Source organism: Lithobates pipiens, unplaced genomic scaffold (genome assembly GCF_037356315.1).
Source record: "Lithobates pipiens isolate NorthernLeopardFrog02 unplaced genomic scaffold, aLitPip1_a1.2 Scaffold_8, whole genome shotgun sequence".
NCBI lineage: Eukaryota > Metazoa > Chordata > Amphibia > Anura > Ranidae > Lithobates > Lithobates pipiens.
In genome coordinates, this window is record NW_027507903.1 from 114,138,168 (window position 1) to 114,156,089 (window position 17,922).

The following is a 17,922-nucleotide window of genomic DNA, read 5'->3' on the forward strand; positions in this document are numbered from 1 at the left end:
TCAGGCAAATCACCAATGGCAGCCTCAGATTTTCTCATGACAGGTGCACTTGTATACAGACCCATTAGTCAGACTTTATATATTCTACAGGCTATCCAATGCTGTCACATAATATAAATATAGTTTACTATGCTCAGATCATTCTACCTTCACATCATAACCAATGAGTACATTTCTGTACAACTAGTTTAAATAAAAAAAAAAAAAGTGCTTTTTGTAAATGAAAATGCTCTTCTTTGTACCAGTAGATCCTCAGCGTTTATGTAAATGCAATAATGTTCATTGCAGCCCTGCACACAGTTCTGATAGGGGGCATCCACAAACGGCATATCCTATTATCCTGCCTATTCTGTGTATAGAGGATGGCTCTGTCCTAACAATCCACTCTTCTCATAAGACATGGTCTTCAAATTAACCTTCCATCACCTGAATTTTACAAACATCAGTTAACACCCATCAGTCAATATTTCTCATTTACTGTGCTACGTTTTCTGTGAAGATAAAAAAGACATACTACAGGAAAACACTTACCTCTCTGTTCAATTCCTCGCCTAGCACAGATCATTTGTGTCTAATGGTAAATTTATATTGGCCTTGTTTTTATCTAGGTAATTGAGAAAATGGAAAAACTCTTGGACAATAAACTCAGGGATGAGAAGAAGAGTCGTATTGACAAAGGAGACAGAGGTGATAATACCAGTACTGAATATATAAAAGGATAGTGTTGACCACTGTTACGTTTTTCCCCATCTAATTACTTTTGTCAACTTATCCACTTCAGCCCCGGAAGATTTAGCTGCTCAATGACCAGAGAATTTTTTATGACACGGCACTGCGTAATTTTAACAGACAATTGCGTGGTCGTGCGACAATGTACCCAAACAAGATTCACGTCCTTTTTTTCCCACAAATAGAGCTTTCTTTTGGTGGTATTTGATCATCTCTGTGCTTTTAACTTTTTGCGCTATAAACAAAAAAAGAACAACAATTTTGAAAAAAAAAAAACTCAATATGTTGTACTTTAGCTATAATAAATATCCCCAATTTTTTTTTTTTTTTTTTAAAAGCAATTTTTTTTCTCAGTTTAGGCTGATATGTATTCTTCTACATATTTTTGGTAATAAGAATCGCAATAAGCGCATATTGATTGGTTTGCGCAAAAGTTATAGCGTCTACAAAATAGGGGATAGATTTATTGCATTTTTATTATTATTATTTTTTTTTACTAGTAATGGTGGCAATCTGCGATTTTTATCAGGACTGCGACATTATGGCAGACACATCGGACACTTTTGACACATTTTTGCGACGATTGACAATTATACAGTGATAGGTGCTATAAACATGCACTGATTACTGTATAAATGTCACTGGCAGGGAAGGGGTTAACACTGGGGAGCGATCAAGGGGTTAACTGTATTCCCTGACTGTGTGCTCTAACTGTAGGGGGAGGGGAATGAATAGAGGGGATGACAGATCGTGGTTCCTAGCTATTAGAAACTCACAATCTGTCTCTCCTCACAGAACAGGGATTTGTGTGTTTACACACACATGTCCCTGTTCTGCCTCTCATGCCCGCGACTGCTCGTAGCCGGCAGTCATCGCGACCGCCGGCCATGAGCATCGTCACCCCCACAGTGCAGGGGGCGCGCGACTGCTATCCCGCTTAAAGGAGCTAGCGTACGACAGCTCGCGGGAACCTGCGGACCTGCCGCAGTATAATGACCGCGGCTGGTCGGCAAGTGGTTAAAGATGTTCCTTGAAATCCTCATTCAACTGCCCCTAGATACTCTTGTAGATGTGATCTTATAGTGCTGTGGTGGTTAATATGAGTGGCTCCACCTGTCACAGACACTCAACAAAAATGCCTGCCCTTTTCGCCCGCCTGCTCCATTCATGGGAGTCGCAATGAAAAGCCCTCCATGAATAAAGCAAGCGGACCTTTCATTTATCCTCCTGTTCTCCATTCATAGACTGCTTTACATTGTGGGAACTGATAGTACGGCTTCTATGAATGGATGGGTGGAAAGGGCAGACATAGTCTTCACTTTTGACAAGTGCCTGTGACCGGTGGAGCTGCTCATATTAATCCCTGCAGCACCAGAAGATCACAGCAGCAGGGGTATCTGGGGGATAGATGAATGAAGATTTCAAGAAACAGAGCAGCCACCAGCACATGGAACACTTCTCATTCGTGTAAGTACTGTCTCTGGTGCTGATTTTCAAAAACTCACTAAGCTTCAACTTATCTAAAGCAAAAAGTTTGAGTTAATGCCACTGTATGTTTTTTTTTTATTTATTATTATTGATGTCTGTGTCCCTATTAGAGGGTCTCACTTTTCTATTTTGCCTGGTGACCACTATCTCCTTGAATAAAAGTGACGGGGGGGAATCCAAAAGATTGAGTTGTCATATAGCAGTAATACAGGGGAAATTATCCATTGCAGACACTTGTTGGTGACAGCTGTCTAAAGCTCCATGCACACCATCAGATTTTCTTCTGATTTTTTCCTTCGGATTTACCAAAGCCATGTAGTGCAAGGGCCTGCCTGATTGCATACAAATTGAAACTCCTAAGGTTTGACCTCATATTATATGGTTTTGGTAAATCTGAAGGAAAAAATCAGCAGAAAATCTGATAGTGTGTATGGGGCTTAAAGAGGAAGTAAAGCCTGATGAGTTTACTTCCTCTTTGATTCCCTGCAAAGGTAAAGCATAATGGACTACTATGCATCGCATAGTAGCCCATTATGTGTCACTTAAATGACACAGGAGCCAGTGATGTCACCGCTGTCCCCTGTAGTCAGGAGCATCCATCTTCTCGGTGGGTCTTGCTGCTCCGCCGCTGTCATTCGCGCATGCGCACGGGAGCCACCTCTCGCGGCATTTCGCCGTTGACAGCGGCGCGGCTCAGTGCGCCTGCGCACCGCTGTTACGGCGCATGCGTAGACAGCCTCAGGATCTTTTCACGGTATCTCTGTGCATTCAAAATGCCATCAATAAAATGCACCTGTGTTCGTTTTCCATAGCATACGCCTGCCCATACCATAACCCCACCGCCACCATGGGCTACTCCATCCACAACGTTGACATCAGAAAACTCACCCCCACGATGCCATACATGCTGTCTGCCATCTGCCCTGTACAGTGAAAAACAGGAATCATCCGTGAAGAGAACACCTCTCCAAAGTGCCAGATGCCATTGAATGTGAGCATTTGCCCACTCAAGTTGATTACGACAAGTAACTGCAGTCAGGTCAAGACCCCATTGAGGCCGATGAGCATGCAGATGAGCTTCCCTGAGATGGTTTCTGACAGTTTGTATAGAAATTCTTTGGTTATGCAAACCAATTGTTGCAGCAGCTGTCTGGGTGGCTGGTCGCAGACGATCTTGGAGGTGAAGATGCTGGATGTGGAGGTCCTGGGCTGGTGTGGTCACACGTGGTCTGCGGTTTTAAGGCGGGTTGGATGTACTGCCAAATTCTATGAAACGCCTTTGGAGACAGCTTATTGTAGAGAAATGAACATTCAATTCAAGGGCAATAACTCTGGTGGACATTCCTGCAGTCAGCATGCTGATTGCACGCTCAAAACTTGCGACATCTGTGGCATTGTGCTGTGTGATAAAACTGCACATTTTAGAGTGGCCTTTTATTGTGGCCAGCCTAAGGCATACCTGTGCAATAATCATGCTGTCGAATTAGCATCTTGATATGCCACACCTGTGAGGTGGATGGATTATCTCGGCAAAGGAGAAGTGCTCACTAACACAGATTTAGTCAGATTTGTGAACAATATTTGAGAGAAATAGGCCTTTTGTGTACATAGAAAAATGTGTAAATCTTTGCGTTCAACTCATGATAAATAGGGGCAAACACAAAAATGTTACATTTATAATTTTGCTCAGTGTAGATAGATAGATAGATAGATAGATAGATAGATAGATAGATAGATAGATAGATAGATAGATAGATATAGATATATATATATAGCTATATACAGTAAAAGCTTGGATTGCAAGCATAATTCGTTCCTGAAACATGCTTGTAATTCAAAGCACTTGTATATCAAAGCAAATTCCCCCATAAGAAATAATGGAAACTCAAATGATTTGTTCCACAACCATTTATTCATAAATCCTTCAGTTTATAATCCATATAAAAAGATTATAGCAATGTGATTGGCTCTGTAACCATAAAATGTCCGTCCACAAGTGGATTAGAAGCAAAATCCAGCAGGCGCTACATTGTATATAAGAGAAAAGAGGCGCCTCTAAGTGTAGAAATATGGTTCCATTTAATGAAGATAAAACATTTAGCAACTCACATGGTGATTAAAAGAGGCACATCTAAATATGCAGGGATCTGGGGTAAAACTGTACACGTAGACCATCTCCCACACCGCTGACTTTCATCGCTGTCAGTCTGCAATCAAGACCATGAAAACTACCCTGCTGTAGAGCAATCCGAAAGCGAGGTTTGAACCGCCCATGGAGCGCAGTGTGGAATGGTGGTGAGGAGGATGGTCTATGTAAACAGCTTTCCCCCGGATGCCTGCATACTTAGATGCGCCTGTTTTAATCATCAACCATGTGAGTTTTTAAACGTTGTACCTTCATTAAATGTAACCATAATGCTACACTTCGAGGGGCCTGTCTTCTCTTTTATACTCAGTTGTGACATGATGCTACTTGTATATCAAGACATTACTTTCATATCAAGTCAAAATTTATTTAAAAATATTGCTTGTCTTGCAAAACACTCTCAAACCAAGTTACACTCAAACCAAGGTTTTATTGTGTGTATATATATATATATATATATATATATATATATATATATATATATTTATATATATTTATATATATATATATATATATATTTATATATATATATATATATATATATATATTTATCTATATATAAAAACATTTTTTCCTTTTGTCAGCATCAATCAGTCCACTCCCTTGGGAATGTTACTAGATCATGGGGTCAAAACTGATTGATATGCACATATCAAATATTACAACTTTTTTTTAGAATATAGCTGTTTTTATTTCTATATGCACATTAGGGGCTCTTTCATCAAATGGATATAGAGTGTCGTGCCCTCTGGAGAGTGGCATTTAACAGGCGGTGAGGCTATATCATCTCCCCATTGCCTGATTTAGATTCATAAAGAATTAATTAGGGTTTTCAAAATAAGTACAGTGCAATAAACAAAATGGAACTCAATTTGAAAGTAGAGACAAGACTACAAGAATACAGTAAATGGGGCAACCATCCCCACATATACACATAACAGTGCGGTGTTATGTACAGGCAATGTAAATGACAGAGAATGTGACTTGGCAAAAAATAAAGAAACCAGAATTTATAGAAAACATGATGGCCCTGGAGAAACTCGATGACCATCGTAAGGAGCACAACAAGATAGGCAGATAGAGCCAAACTCTGAGCCTCAGACCCATGTTCCTAATTCAAGGTGTCATGAAACAGATCAGTGAGCACCAAGTGTGTCTGTGTGCCCATAGTCTATTGATGCAGGGGATCGGGCCTACATGGATAGGAGAAAGGTAGAGAGATAAAAAAGGTGGGAGCAAGTGTGAGATGGGGAGAGAAGACTCGTCATATAAAGAAGGGCCACAGCAGCCAAATTAGAACAATATGCTCATAACCCTGCACAGTCTTCTCAGACTCCTGCAAAAAAAGGACAGTCAAAGGTGCAGCAAGGTGTAATGACCGAAAGGAAAAGTATGGGACAGTCAAACATTAATATTAATACGCAGGCTGGAGTAGGGGCAAAATCCTCAGTAAATAAAAATGCGGATGCAGGGGAACAGCATACAGAAACTATAACAGGCGACTCCCCCTTGATAGAAAAAGAGCCAACTATAAAGGACGTGCTATTGGCCGTAAATGCATGTAACATCTCTCTGAAAGAACTTTGTAAACAAATGAAGGGAGTGAAGGAGGATCTACTAGTGGTAAGGCAAGACCTACAGAAAGTGGTGGAAAGAACGACCGAACTCGAGACGAGGACTAGTAGACTAGAAGATGATACAACCTTCTTAATTAAAGAAGTAGAAGGCTTGAAGGAGCAGTTTAGTAGTTATAGTACAAGAATGGAAGAAATGGAAAACAGGCTCCGGAGGGACAATGTGCGAATAGTGGGACTTCCTGAAAAAAGCGAGGGTGTAAACCCTGCTGAATTTATGGAGCATCTTTTGGTTGATCTGTTCGGAAGGGAGGCTTTTTCGACAACATTTTCTATAGAGAGGGCACATAGGGTACCCTTTAGAGCCCCACCTGAGGGGGGGCGCCCTAGGCCATTACTGATGAAATTACTCAATTATAAAGATAAAGTGGTGTTATTACGGAAAGCAAGGGAAATGGGGAATGTATTGTATAGGGGTGTTAGAATTTCATTATACTCTGATTTTTCCCCAGAACTCCAGAGAAAAAGGGCAGAGTTCTTTCAGGTGAAACGCAAGCTACAGAAGCTTAGTGTGTCATATGCTCTTCTTTATCCGGCAAAGTTACGGATTAATGCTCTAGGACATACTCAGGTTTTCTGCTCCCCAATGGAAGTGGAAAAATGGATAGAGGAAAATAAAGAAAAATTTTAGCCCCTGGGGACCGTGGCTAGGAGGGTGCTGGGAAGATAGGAAGAGTTGGGGGGGTATAGTATGCATGGTTCTTTTTTTTATTTTTTTTTTTTTTTTTTATTTTTTTTTTTTTTTTTTTTTTTTTGTGTGAAAGGGGGGGGGGTGGGAGGGAGGCAACACACAGCGAGGGTAACAGGTGTGGGTGGTGAATAGGTTGTGAAGAGAGTGGTATATGGTCACTAATAGCCCCTTGGGTAACACCTGGGAAGGTGGGGGAGGGGGTAGAATGGGAGGGGAGGGAAGAAAAGGGGGGAGGTTGAGGGTGGGAAAAAAATATATGTTTGCACTAGAAGAAGTTCAGGAGATAATCCAAATAAAGAAAGGATACAAAGTTAGGGGTGGTAAAATATGGGGTGGTAAAAAACAAGAAAAATCTGTTGGTTTCACGGGGAAAAATGGTAATAAACAATTATATAGTATAACTCACGTTAAGAGACACATAATATATGAAATAATGATGATGTTTGGGAAATTTATTGTTATACTGTGGTTTAATAATAGGGGAGGTTGGTATAATTTAATTAAAAGGGTGGGAATGGATCCTAGCAGTGTTTTCATAAGACTGTTCATTGTATCCTCTCTCCATCCTGTTTCACTTCCCTTTTTCATCTATTGGTGTTAATGCAGGATGGAAAAATTAAGGTAGGCTCCTGGAATGTGAGGGGCCTGGGGACGCAGGTGAAACAAAAAGCGGTGCTTTCAAGGTTGGAGGGATGTGGAGCAGGGTTGTTATGTCTGCAGGAGACTCATTTAAATAGAGATACAATATACCGGTTGCAGAGTAGAAAATACCAATCTCAATACCATTCTGTTTACTCGACATATAGTAGAGGGGTGAGTGTCCTGGTAAGAACAGGGGTGAATTTTGTATGTAAGCGGGTTAGCCTGGATGAAAAGGGTAGATACATTTTCTTACACTGTTTAATTGAAAATAGAGAATGTATGCTGGCAAATATTTATATTCCCCCACCATTCAAAATGGAAGTGCTTTTTAAATTACAGGACTTCCTAGTTGGGATAGATGGTGTTCCTATAGTAATAGTAGGGGATTTCAATACGGTTTTAGATATTAAAGTTGATAGATTCCCAGAAAAAAAACTGGTGGAATCGGTTGGGCAGGGGAGAATGGGTCAGTACCTGGAAGAGGTAGGACTGCTGGACTTATGGAGAACCGGGAATCCAGGAGTCCGGCAGTATAGTTGTCACTCGGTAGCGCATTCTACACTATCCAGGATTGATATGATACTGGGGAATGACCTTGCCCTACAAATGGTGGAAAAGATTGAATACCAGCCCAGGGGGATTTCAGATCATTCTCCAGTGATAGTAGCATTGAAAATGAGAGAACGAAGGGTACAGAGGGCGTGGAAATTGAATCCGCTTTGGTTGGAACTAATAAAAAAAGAGACGGAAGAACGCCCTGAGAGAATCCAGTGGGAGCTAAAAGAATTTCTAAAAAATAATCGGGGTACAGTAAGGTCAGGGATCCTATGGGATACTCTGAAAGCTTACCTGAGGGGTCTGCTGATCCAATCAATAGCAAAAATAAATAGAAAATCCAAGGAGCAGGAGGTAAGAATAGGTAGAGAAGTGCTGGAGGCTGAAAGAGATTTTATTAGTGACCCCATCCAGGGTAAGAAAAAAATCTGGTTAGACAAACAAGAAGAATTTAGGTTAATAACCCTGAAGAAAGTGGAGATACAACATCAGTTACATCGGCAAGTCTCCTTTGCTGAAGGGGAAAGTATGGGAAAAATGTTAGCACAACTGGTGAAGAACAACATGGGCCCCTCTTCAATCCCGGCGATTAGGACAACTGAGGGAGAAGTTATAACGGAAACTGGGAATATATGTCAAGTATTTGGAGGATATTATAAAAAACTTTATACTGCACAAAAAGTGGGGATGGATGAGCAGATGGAAACATTTTTAGGCCACCTAGAGGTACCATGTCTGACACAAGAAGAAAGAGAAGAACTGGAAGCCCCTATAACTCTGAAGGAACTTCAGGAAGCAGTTGCGAGTATGCCAAATCAGAAATCGCCTGGGCCAGATGGGCTACCGATTGAAGTTTATAAAAACTATGGCGAGATACTGCTTCCTGAGCTTCTGGAGATGTTAAGAGGAGCATATGGGGAGGGTAAACTGCCACCATCAATGATGGAGGCAGTTATAATTTTGCTGTACAAAGAAGGAAAGGACTCACTAGATGTAGCAGCATATAGACCAATCTCTCTCTTGTGCACTGATACAAAGATACTGGCCAAGGTTCTAGCGATTAGGCTTAATCGAGTTATAGCAAGATTAGTCCATACGGACCAAACAGGGTTCATTGCCAATAGGTCAACTAGTATAAATATTAGAAGAGCGTTCTTGAATCTTCAGATCCCAACGGATAATGATACCCCGGGGGCAGTTGTGGCATTGGACGTAATGAAAGCATTCGATAGTGTAGAATGGGGATATATATGGAAAGTCTTGGAGAAATTTGGCCTGGGTCCTTTTTTTATAGGATGGATTAGGATGCTATACGATAAACCTAGCGCTAGATTAAAAATTAATAACGAGTTCTCTGATAAAATAGAGCTGGGGAGAGGGACGAGGCAGGGGTGCCCATTGTCGCCCCTGCTCTTTGTGTTGGCTATAGAGCCTTTGGCATGTGCAATCAGAGCAAACCGGGAAATAGTTGGATTTTTGAGAAAAACGGGGGAGGAAAAAATCTCTCTCTATGCAGATGATATCCTGTTATTTCTGGGGGATATGAGGCACTCACTGCCAAAGGCAATAGGATTGGTGCAAGGGTTTGGAGGCTTCACAGGACTGGAGATTAATTGGGAAAAGTCGGAATGTCTTCCGTTAGACCCAACTGGTCAACAAACAGCCCTGGGAATCCCCCAAATGGCAACAGTAGATAAGCTGAAATATCTGGGAGTAACCCTGACAAGGGATCCTAACCAGTATATAAATTATAATCTAGTCCCATTAGTGGTTAAGTTTAAACAAAAAATTGCTATATGGAAGAGAATGCCTCTCTCGGTGGCCGGTAGATGCAACCTGATAAAAATGATATGGATGCCCCAACTTTTATACATATTGCATAATTCCCCAATATGGATTAATAGATGTTGGTTTAATAAGATCGAGATGCTGTTTAGGGAATTAATATGGAAGGGAGGACAGGCTAGATTGAGGTTGCGGATGCTCCAGCTACCGGGAGAGGAAGGTGGTTTCGCAGTCCCCCACCCGGAGTGCTACTTTTGGTCATCCCAATTACAACAGTTAGGGGGAATAGAAGAGGTGAATGGTGGAACCCCAAACGGGATATTAGTATTAATAGGCTCCCCGCATAGAACGTTGATTGAGACCCTGGAAGCGGATTCATTCCAGTATAGATGCCCCACAGTAAAAATGATGATAAAACTATGGGATATAGTTAAAAAAAAAATGGGATACAGTAAAATAACAAAGTTTACACCCCTTTGGAATAATAAGAAGCTACAAGAAATATGGCGGGTTGGAAAAATTGTAGAATGGGAAAAATGTGGTATTGTAAGGTTGAGTCAGCTATATGGAGGTAGGGGTTTTAAATCTTTTGAGCAATTACAAAAAGAATTTAAGTTACCACAAAAGTCGTTTTATGCTTATATACAAGTAAGGCACGCTTTAAAGACCCAGCTTGGAAACGTAGTATCAACATGGGAAGAACTGTCCCTGTTACATCTAGTAGCACAAGTAGGACCCACTAAAGGATTAATATCTAAATTTTATGCCCAGTTGGGTGCACAGATTAATTGTGAGAAGAAAGGGAGGGTTGAGAAAGGGAAATGGGAGCAAGACATAGGTAATATAACACGAGCGCAGTGGAAAAATATTCTAGAGGCATGTCCAAAAGTCTCAGTCTCTCCCCCCCATAAGATATCTCACTTGATGGTAATTAATAGAGCTTATTATACCCCCCAGAGATTATTTAGATTTGGTAAGAGAGCAGACGATTGCTGTCCTAGGTGTGGGGGGACAGGAAATTTAATACATATGCTCTGGAAATGTCCTAAATTATTTAGATATTGGGAAGGAGTGGTAGAAACACTAAGCAGAGTCTTTAGGACGGTAATAGAATCAAACCCCATAGTGTGTATCCTGGGATATAGAGACGAGAAAGCAGAGAGAAAGGGAGTAACTATCGTAATTCTAAGATGCCTATTTCAAGCTAGAAGAATGATTGCTAGAAGATGGCAATCAAATCTAGCTCCTACAATAGAGGATTGGGTGAGCGCTGTAAACGAATATCTATGTAAGGAGAGAGCGGTATATGCAAAACGAAATAACCTAAAAGAGTTTAACAGAAACTGGCGAGATTGGTTAGTAGAGATGCATACCCCAGTCTAAAACACATTAGGAAAAGGGAGTAGAGAAGGGGGGGGGGGGGATGGGAACTGGGTGCGGGTAGGGTAGAGGCTAATAAAGGTATTAGAATTACTACAACACATTACAACACAAGTATGTTACATTGAAGGTTAAAAGCACAAATATATACACTTGAGAGGGGGAGGGGGGGTTGTAAAGATATAAAGGGAGGGAAGGAGGGAGGGGGGTATATTAATAGGAAAAATGTTGGAAGAGTAAAAAGAGTCAAGGAGGGGTAAAGGGGGTTATAGTACTGTCTAGATAATGTTTTCATTTTCCTTTTTTTCTGTTCTTCTTATTAAATTATACTCGTTGTATGGATGTATACTTATTGCCCCCTTCTTCCTGGCACTTTAAAACCCAGACTCCTGGTTGGAAGGAATATGTAATGAACTGTTGGCAATTTTATTTGAAAAAGGTGTTTTGTATAGTCTGAAAATTTAATAAAGATTAAAGTAAAAAAAAAAAATTAGGGTTTTCAAAATAAGTACAGTGCAATAAACAAAATGGAACTCAATTTGAAAGTAGAGACAAGACTACAAGAATACAGTAAATGGGGCAACCATCCCCACATATACACATAACAGTGCGGTGTTATGTACAGGCAATGTAAATGACAGAGAATGTGACTTGGCAAAAAATAAAGAAACCAGAATTTATAGAAAACATGATGGCCCTGGAGAAACTCGATGACCATCGTAAGGAGCACAACAAGATAGGCAGATAGAGCCAAACTCTGAGCCTCAGACCCATGTTCCTAATTCAAGGTGTCATGAAACAGATCAGTGAGCACCAAGTGTGTCTGTGTGCCCATAGTCTATTGATGCAGGGGATCGGGCCTACATGGATAGGAGAAAGGTAGAGAGATAAAAAAGGTGGGAGCAAGTGTGAGATGGGGAGAGAAGACTCGTCATATAAAGAAGGGTTCACCTGAAGTGCCCCCACCTCTCTCGAGTGAAGGAAATGGACACAGAAGGTAGGGGACAGCCTGAGAAATATGTTACTAGGGGTTTGTCAAAAATCGGGTGAAATCGGTTGTTGTTTGGTAATGGAGCCAACAGTAAAAATAGAGGGGGTATCGTGGTGCCATATGGATAAGTGATTCAATTTCTGCAACCCTTTGAATACATTTAAACCAGTTAGAGAGCATTGGGGGCCCATAGAGCCCCGCCTTGCCGGTATGCACATTCTAGCTGCATTAACAAGATGGATTGCAAGGGATTTGAAGTATGCCTTTTTAGAAAGAGAGGAATGGTGATGGAGGAACGGAGCTTGAGTGTAGTCTAAGGCATAAGTGGTTATCCTGGTAATGATAGCATGGACTTCCTTCCAACAAGGTTGTGGAACAGGGCAGGACAACCAAATATGCAAAAGGAAACCCACTACCTGATTTAACCCTAAAAGACTGCACTACCATGCCAGAATCATGTGCATTGCACGTGGTTGCAGTGTGGCTCCTATTGAACACAGTGGGTGAGTTTGGCAAGCATGCCATTTTTAACTGTACATACCGAGTTAAAAATGCTGAAGCCCATCTTTACCACCCCTGACAGCCATTCTAAAAGAGACCTAAGGATAAATTACATGTTATATTGGAACCTCTTATCCCCAAAAAAATGTACTATATATTTTAGCCTTTAAGGTGCTGACATTCAACCCTTATCTTTTTAGACATACAAGCAGCAGAAAAAACTGAAAAAGGAGGGTGATGACAAATTTCAAAAGTCATTTGATCTTACAGCTAGTAAATAAAAGGTTGGCGCAGTCATTGCATGATCCCCTGATTTCGTTGGCCCAGGTTCAAGTCCGTTTGCCTTCAGGCACCGCTTGCGGTCTTCCTGAGGCATCTTTTTTTATGCGCCCCATAGCAGCTTGTCAGACTGCATGGCGTTTTAAAATGCAGTGAAGTAGACTTTTTAATTCTCTGTATTTGTGACAGTGATGACTTGTTTGACAGTTTTGTTATACTATGGATAAAGCTTTGCTACTCAGCTAGAACTGGTGTAAGATGTATAGCTTGCCATAAGCAGATGAAAGGGGACATTAATCTTAAACTTGAGGGTAAATGTGTAGTTGGAGAAATAGCTTTGTAATAAGGCACAATACAAATGAAAGAGAACACTGAGAGTGACAGCTGCAAGTGAGCACATTAGGGAGCATGTTTAGCGTGGAAACATTGAATACATCATTGTGAATTCATGCCTGACATCTGAAGGAATTCTCTTCCCTTGTTTCAGCTCTTCTGGCATGTTTCAGCCAGTCCCACACTGATCAATCCTGCAGCCATACCCTAGGTGGCTTACCAATAATCTTATAATATCATCTGAAATACATTGTATAGCATAAGAGCAATAACACTTGTAAAGGACAGTTTATGGATTGTTACGGCTTAAAATAATTTAGACAGGCAACCCGTGAGAGAAACATCTTAGGGAATATTGTTAGGTCAAAACTGTACCATAGTGCTCCCTAATTTGTAAAAATACAAATAATATGAATTGTTGGTTTGGTTTGGGTCAATTTTAATTTAACAGTTTTTATTTTTTATATCTCCTTTTTGCTATATGCATACAATCTTTGTATACTGGTCTCCCTACTAATCTAGTAAACTGGACTCCCAGAGCACTTTAAAGCCTAGTACACATGGGCCGAATGTGGGATGACATTGGCCAGTTCAATAGAGATCAGCCGTCATTCGGCCCGTGTGTACTGCAGGTGGTCCGACAGAAGCTGGCCTTCTGTCAAAGGGGCATGACCAAAAAGAATCCACTGATCGGATCCCCATCAGCACTCTGTGCCAGTGGCTGAAAACGCTGACCGGAGTGTTCTGGTGTCCCCCCCCCCCCTCCCCATAGCACAGCAGAGGAGATCGCTGTACTAACACCACAGTGTTAGTATAGTAGCTACTCCTGAGCTGTCTGTCAGGTTTTTTTTTTGTTCAGTCCTGCTAGGTTGAACCCAAAAAACTACTAGTGTGTACAAGACTTATGTTATAGAAAGTTAAAGTTTATTATCTTTATCAGCCTGCCTTTTGTCTCCTTCTCTCTGATTAAAATCCAGTAAAGAGTCACCTAATAGGGGATGAGCCATTGCAATGAGTCATTCACTTGTGTGTACAATATCCAGCTTGAGTTGAGTACAATAAACAGGCTTTTTAAGCAAAGTTGGAAAGGAATTATAGCTAAATATGTGAAAAGAAGACTAGAGTTATATGCACTTGACTATATGTAAAGAATTCTAAATATACCAATGCAATTTATATTAACCTAGCTAACAAAATATAAAGGTTTGTTTCTTTTTTTAGTCATGACTATAATAAAAAGAAAGACCATATACAGTATATATGAAACTATTTCACATTCCTTTTAAAGGTGGCATTAGATATCAGTATGTTGCCCATTACCTTTGACTTTAACATCTATGATGTCTATGGGCTTATGATGTATCAGATTCATTGGATATTGTTGGTTAATAAACTACTGTTCTTAGTGCTGTAATAACAATGCAGACACAGGTCTGTAAATATTAATACCTGTAACCTGGTCATCCAGAATATTGGTTTAAAAAATATGTTTTTTCAGTTGAATTCAACGGACACCCAGAACACCTTGTATTAGCTAACCAAGAAATCAAAAGGATGGAAAAAAACACAAATATACAGCAGGGATACACCAGGATAATAGGGTTAATGGAGGTGGTGATGGGAGAGACTATGATATAAAAAAGTGAACAAGGTTATGATACATACTAAGTAAGGAAAAACCTGGGGAAAAAATTGTGTGCAAACAAATACAGTATTAAACAAGGCAGCACTGTTAAAGTGTATGAATAGTTCTGTCTTGCGGACAGAGTCTGGAAAAATGTAAACCACTGTCAGTTTATTTTTTGTTGTCCACATGGGGACACCCGACTATAACAAAAACCTGATGGCTTCTATCCCTTTTCCATACCAAATAAAACGTGAAAAAAACATTTGGGCTATAGAAACACTTTAAATTAGAATACAACAAGATCTGTGGTGACGAGTGAATCATAAAGATAAAAGATGACTGTTAACCTGACTGATGAAACGGTATTAAACACTATTGTGTTAATTGTTAACTTGTTTTTAGGGGTTCGAGTTGATGCTCTGCAGGGAGAAGTTTATTCTGCATTGCTAGCTGAGAATGCGCGTTTAAGGGAAGAACTGGATAAAGCTCGACAGCCGACAACAGTCTTCACTCAGATCCTACCGGTGAGTAGGATAATTGGGTTAGATTTGCATCTTCGTGTTTCCTTGCGTTTTATAATGTGTTTGATACGCATTTTGCACATGCATTGATGCGTGTTTTTATGCATCTTGCGTTTTTCATGTTGGCCAATAACCAACTATTTTAGTTTGTAACCAGGCGGCTCAAATCGCATGCAAAACACATCATGAATGCGTCTTCAAGCATTACTATTGACTTCTATGTTCCTCAAAGTGCCTAAAAGTGGGGCGAATAAAACAAATTGAGATATTTTAAACAAGATGTGAACAAGCTCCCTCTATAACAGGGGTGCCCAACCTTTTGAAGAGCGAGGGCCACTTAAGCAACTTGGTAACCGGTTGCAGGCCACAATGAGCAGAGTAGGTGGATGACAGGTCTGTACAGAACGGACACAGACACAGCCTACTCTACTCTATGGGTCCTCCGATCTGCCCTGACGGAAGGGGATTTTTTGTTTGTGAATCAGATTGGAGGTAGGCAGGTGTAAAAGGACACAAATCTGTTTACATCTGCCGTTTCATAGAGGTGAATGGAGGGTCCGATTGAGTTGGACCGATTGTGCGAAAGGGGCCTTTCACACTTAGGCAGGGTTCCCACTGCTGCGATGTCCAAGATCGGATGTGATTTGCACCGCACTGCAGTGCAAATCACATGGAATCTCTGTTCGATGCGATTTCAAACATACAGATAGTATGGCTGAATTTGCATTGCATTTGGACCAAACTCGTACAGGACCCTTTTTTTGGTCCGTAGCAGAATCGAATCACATAGGTGTTCACACCATGCGATCCGATTCCAGTCCCGTTTGCAGATTGCACTGCAATATGCAAACTGATTTGGGGGTGTCATTAAGTTTTAACTGACACTCCCAGCAATTCGCATAGGGCAGTGTGAACTGCCGCCGGGTGGCTTGTGATGCGCTTCCACCTCGCAGCAGTGGGAACCGGCCCTAATGCAGCGCAGTGCACCTGTGTCTTTCCTGTGGGTTAGCTACAGTTTGCCATAGACTTCTATTATATCCTGCAGGTGTGGTGCACTTTCTGAAAGCTCACCAAACCCGCAGGTAATAACAGAAGTCTATGTCTCAGTGCAGGTAACCTGAAGGTGCATTGCACCTGCGGGTCAGTATGAAAGCAGCCCAGTAACCACTGCGCAGATATGCCCATATATACACTTAAATTTTAGTAATAAACTGACTTTTAATAACAGTCTTCCATTCAGGTATCCCCTGCTGTTGCGGTCCCTGGCAGAGTGCATTTGGTATCACTCTGCCTGTGGCAAGAGACAGCACTATACAGGAAGCATCAGCTTAAACAGCTCTGCTCCACAGCTGCTTGCTTTGCCGGCTTCATTAACAACACAGATGCTCTGGGATGGCGGGTCTGCAATCCAAGATATGGGCTTGCCAATCTGCCACCCTACAGAAGGAGGTTGCGGGTCACATCAGAGGGCTCCGCGGGCCACATCAGAGGGCTCCGCTGGCCACTGGTTGGGTACTCCTGATCTATAACATCACCTTTGATGACACATGAGTTTAGCATTCTCTGAGCTACAGGGTAAAATGCAAATGTGTGAACGTTGCCTTCGAGTCTGTAGGATGCAGTATGACATGCTGATATGAAAGCCACCTTTTTAAAACCAATAATAGACACATAATACTCAAATAAGAACTCAAAAAAAAAAAAAAAAAACTAACTGTGATTTATATATACAGTATATGAATCTATTAGTGTTATTATAAAGGGCACGCTGTAAAGCATTTTATATGCTCCAACGACATTGCTGTGCATCCGGTACCGTGCAACGTCTTATGCACCTAAAAAGGGCTGAAGAACTTTTAGTAAGTAGTACAAAGTGCAGTGGTTGGTTTACAGAGTGTGATAGCCAATAGCAACCAGTCAAGTTTCAGTGTTCTGAAATCTAATGAAGAAAAACGGTGATGTCTCATTGGTAGCAGGGATGAGCTCAGGTGTTTTCATATTTTTGTCCTAACCCACTTGAGCTATCCCACCAGGGAGCAAATAAGCAGAAGTATTTATCCGCAGCCTCACGTATACCTTGGCCTACAATGATTGGCGGTCAACGGTGACAGTTTCCTGGTGGATACAGCTCAAGGGGGTTCCGATTAGTATCCAAAAACATCTGCGTGCATCCCTAAATGTAAGTCATGAGTTACTGTTGGCCCTGACTGCAGAATGTCCTTGTGCCAAGCAGTTTAACTAGACCTGGGTTCCCATCAGTTAAACAGTTGTCTTTAATTCTACATATTTAAAGTACACAATTGGCTTCCTGTCCCATAGCCAAAACAGGAATTGAGAGAAAATCCCTCCAAAATGAGGGAATCTCTGGTGTCACTAAATCAGGTGTCCCCATTGGAAGATTTCCCTTCTATTGATGTCCTGGTGAAAACCCATAATTCAAGATTTTCTTTCACTTTCATTCTCAGTGATAATGGTAAACACGACAATTAGAGAGGGTGAATCTCCCTAATGGGAACACAGACAGCAATAAAAAACCTGCCAGGTGTTCTAATCGCTCTCCAGTCTATCCAAAAATGTCTTTAGTTATACAGTAAAACCTTGGACTGCGAGCATAACTCGT

General features: G+C 41.1%; 1 protein-coding gene across 1 annotated transcript in view; it reads left to right on the top strand.

Moving 5' to 3' along the window:
* CCDC33 (coiled-coil domain containing 33) overlaps positions 1–17,922 on the top strand; it is a 214,027-nt gene that overhangs the window by 186,062 nt on the left and 10,043 nt on the right. The window contains exons 19-20 of the mRNA XM_077472696.1: positions 609–687; positions 15,184–15,305. Of these exons, the coding sequence (XP_077328822.1) occupies positions 609–687; positions 15,184–15,305 (201 nt within the window). The remainder of the gene's footprint in view (positions 1–608; positions 688–15,183; positions 15,306–17,922) is intronic.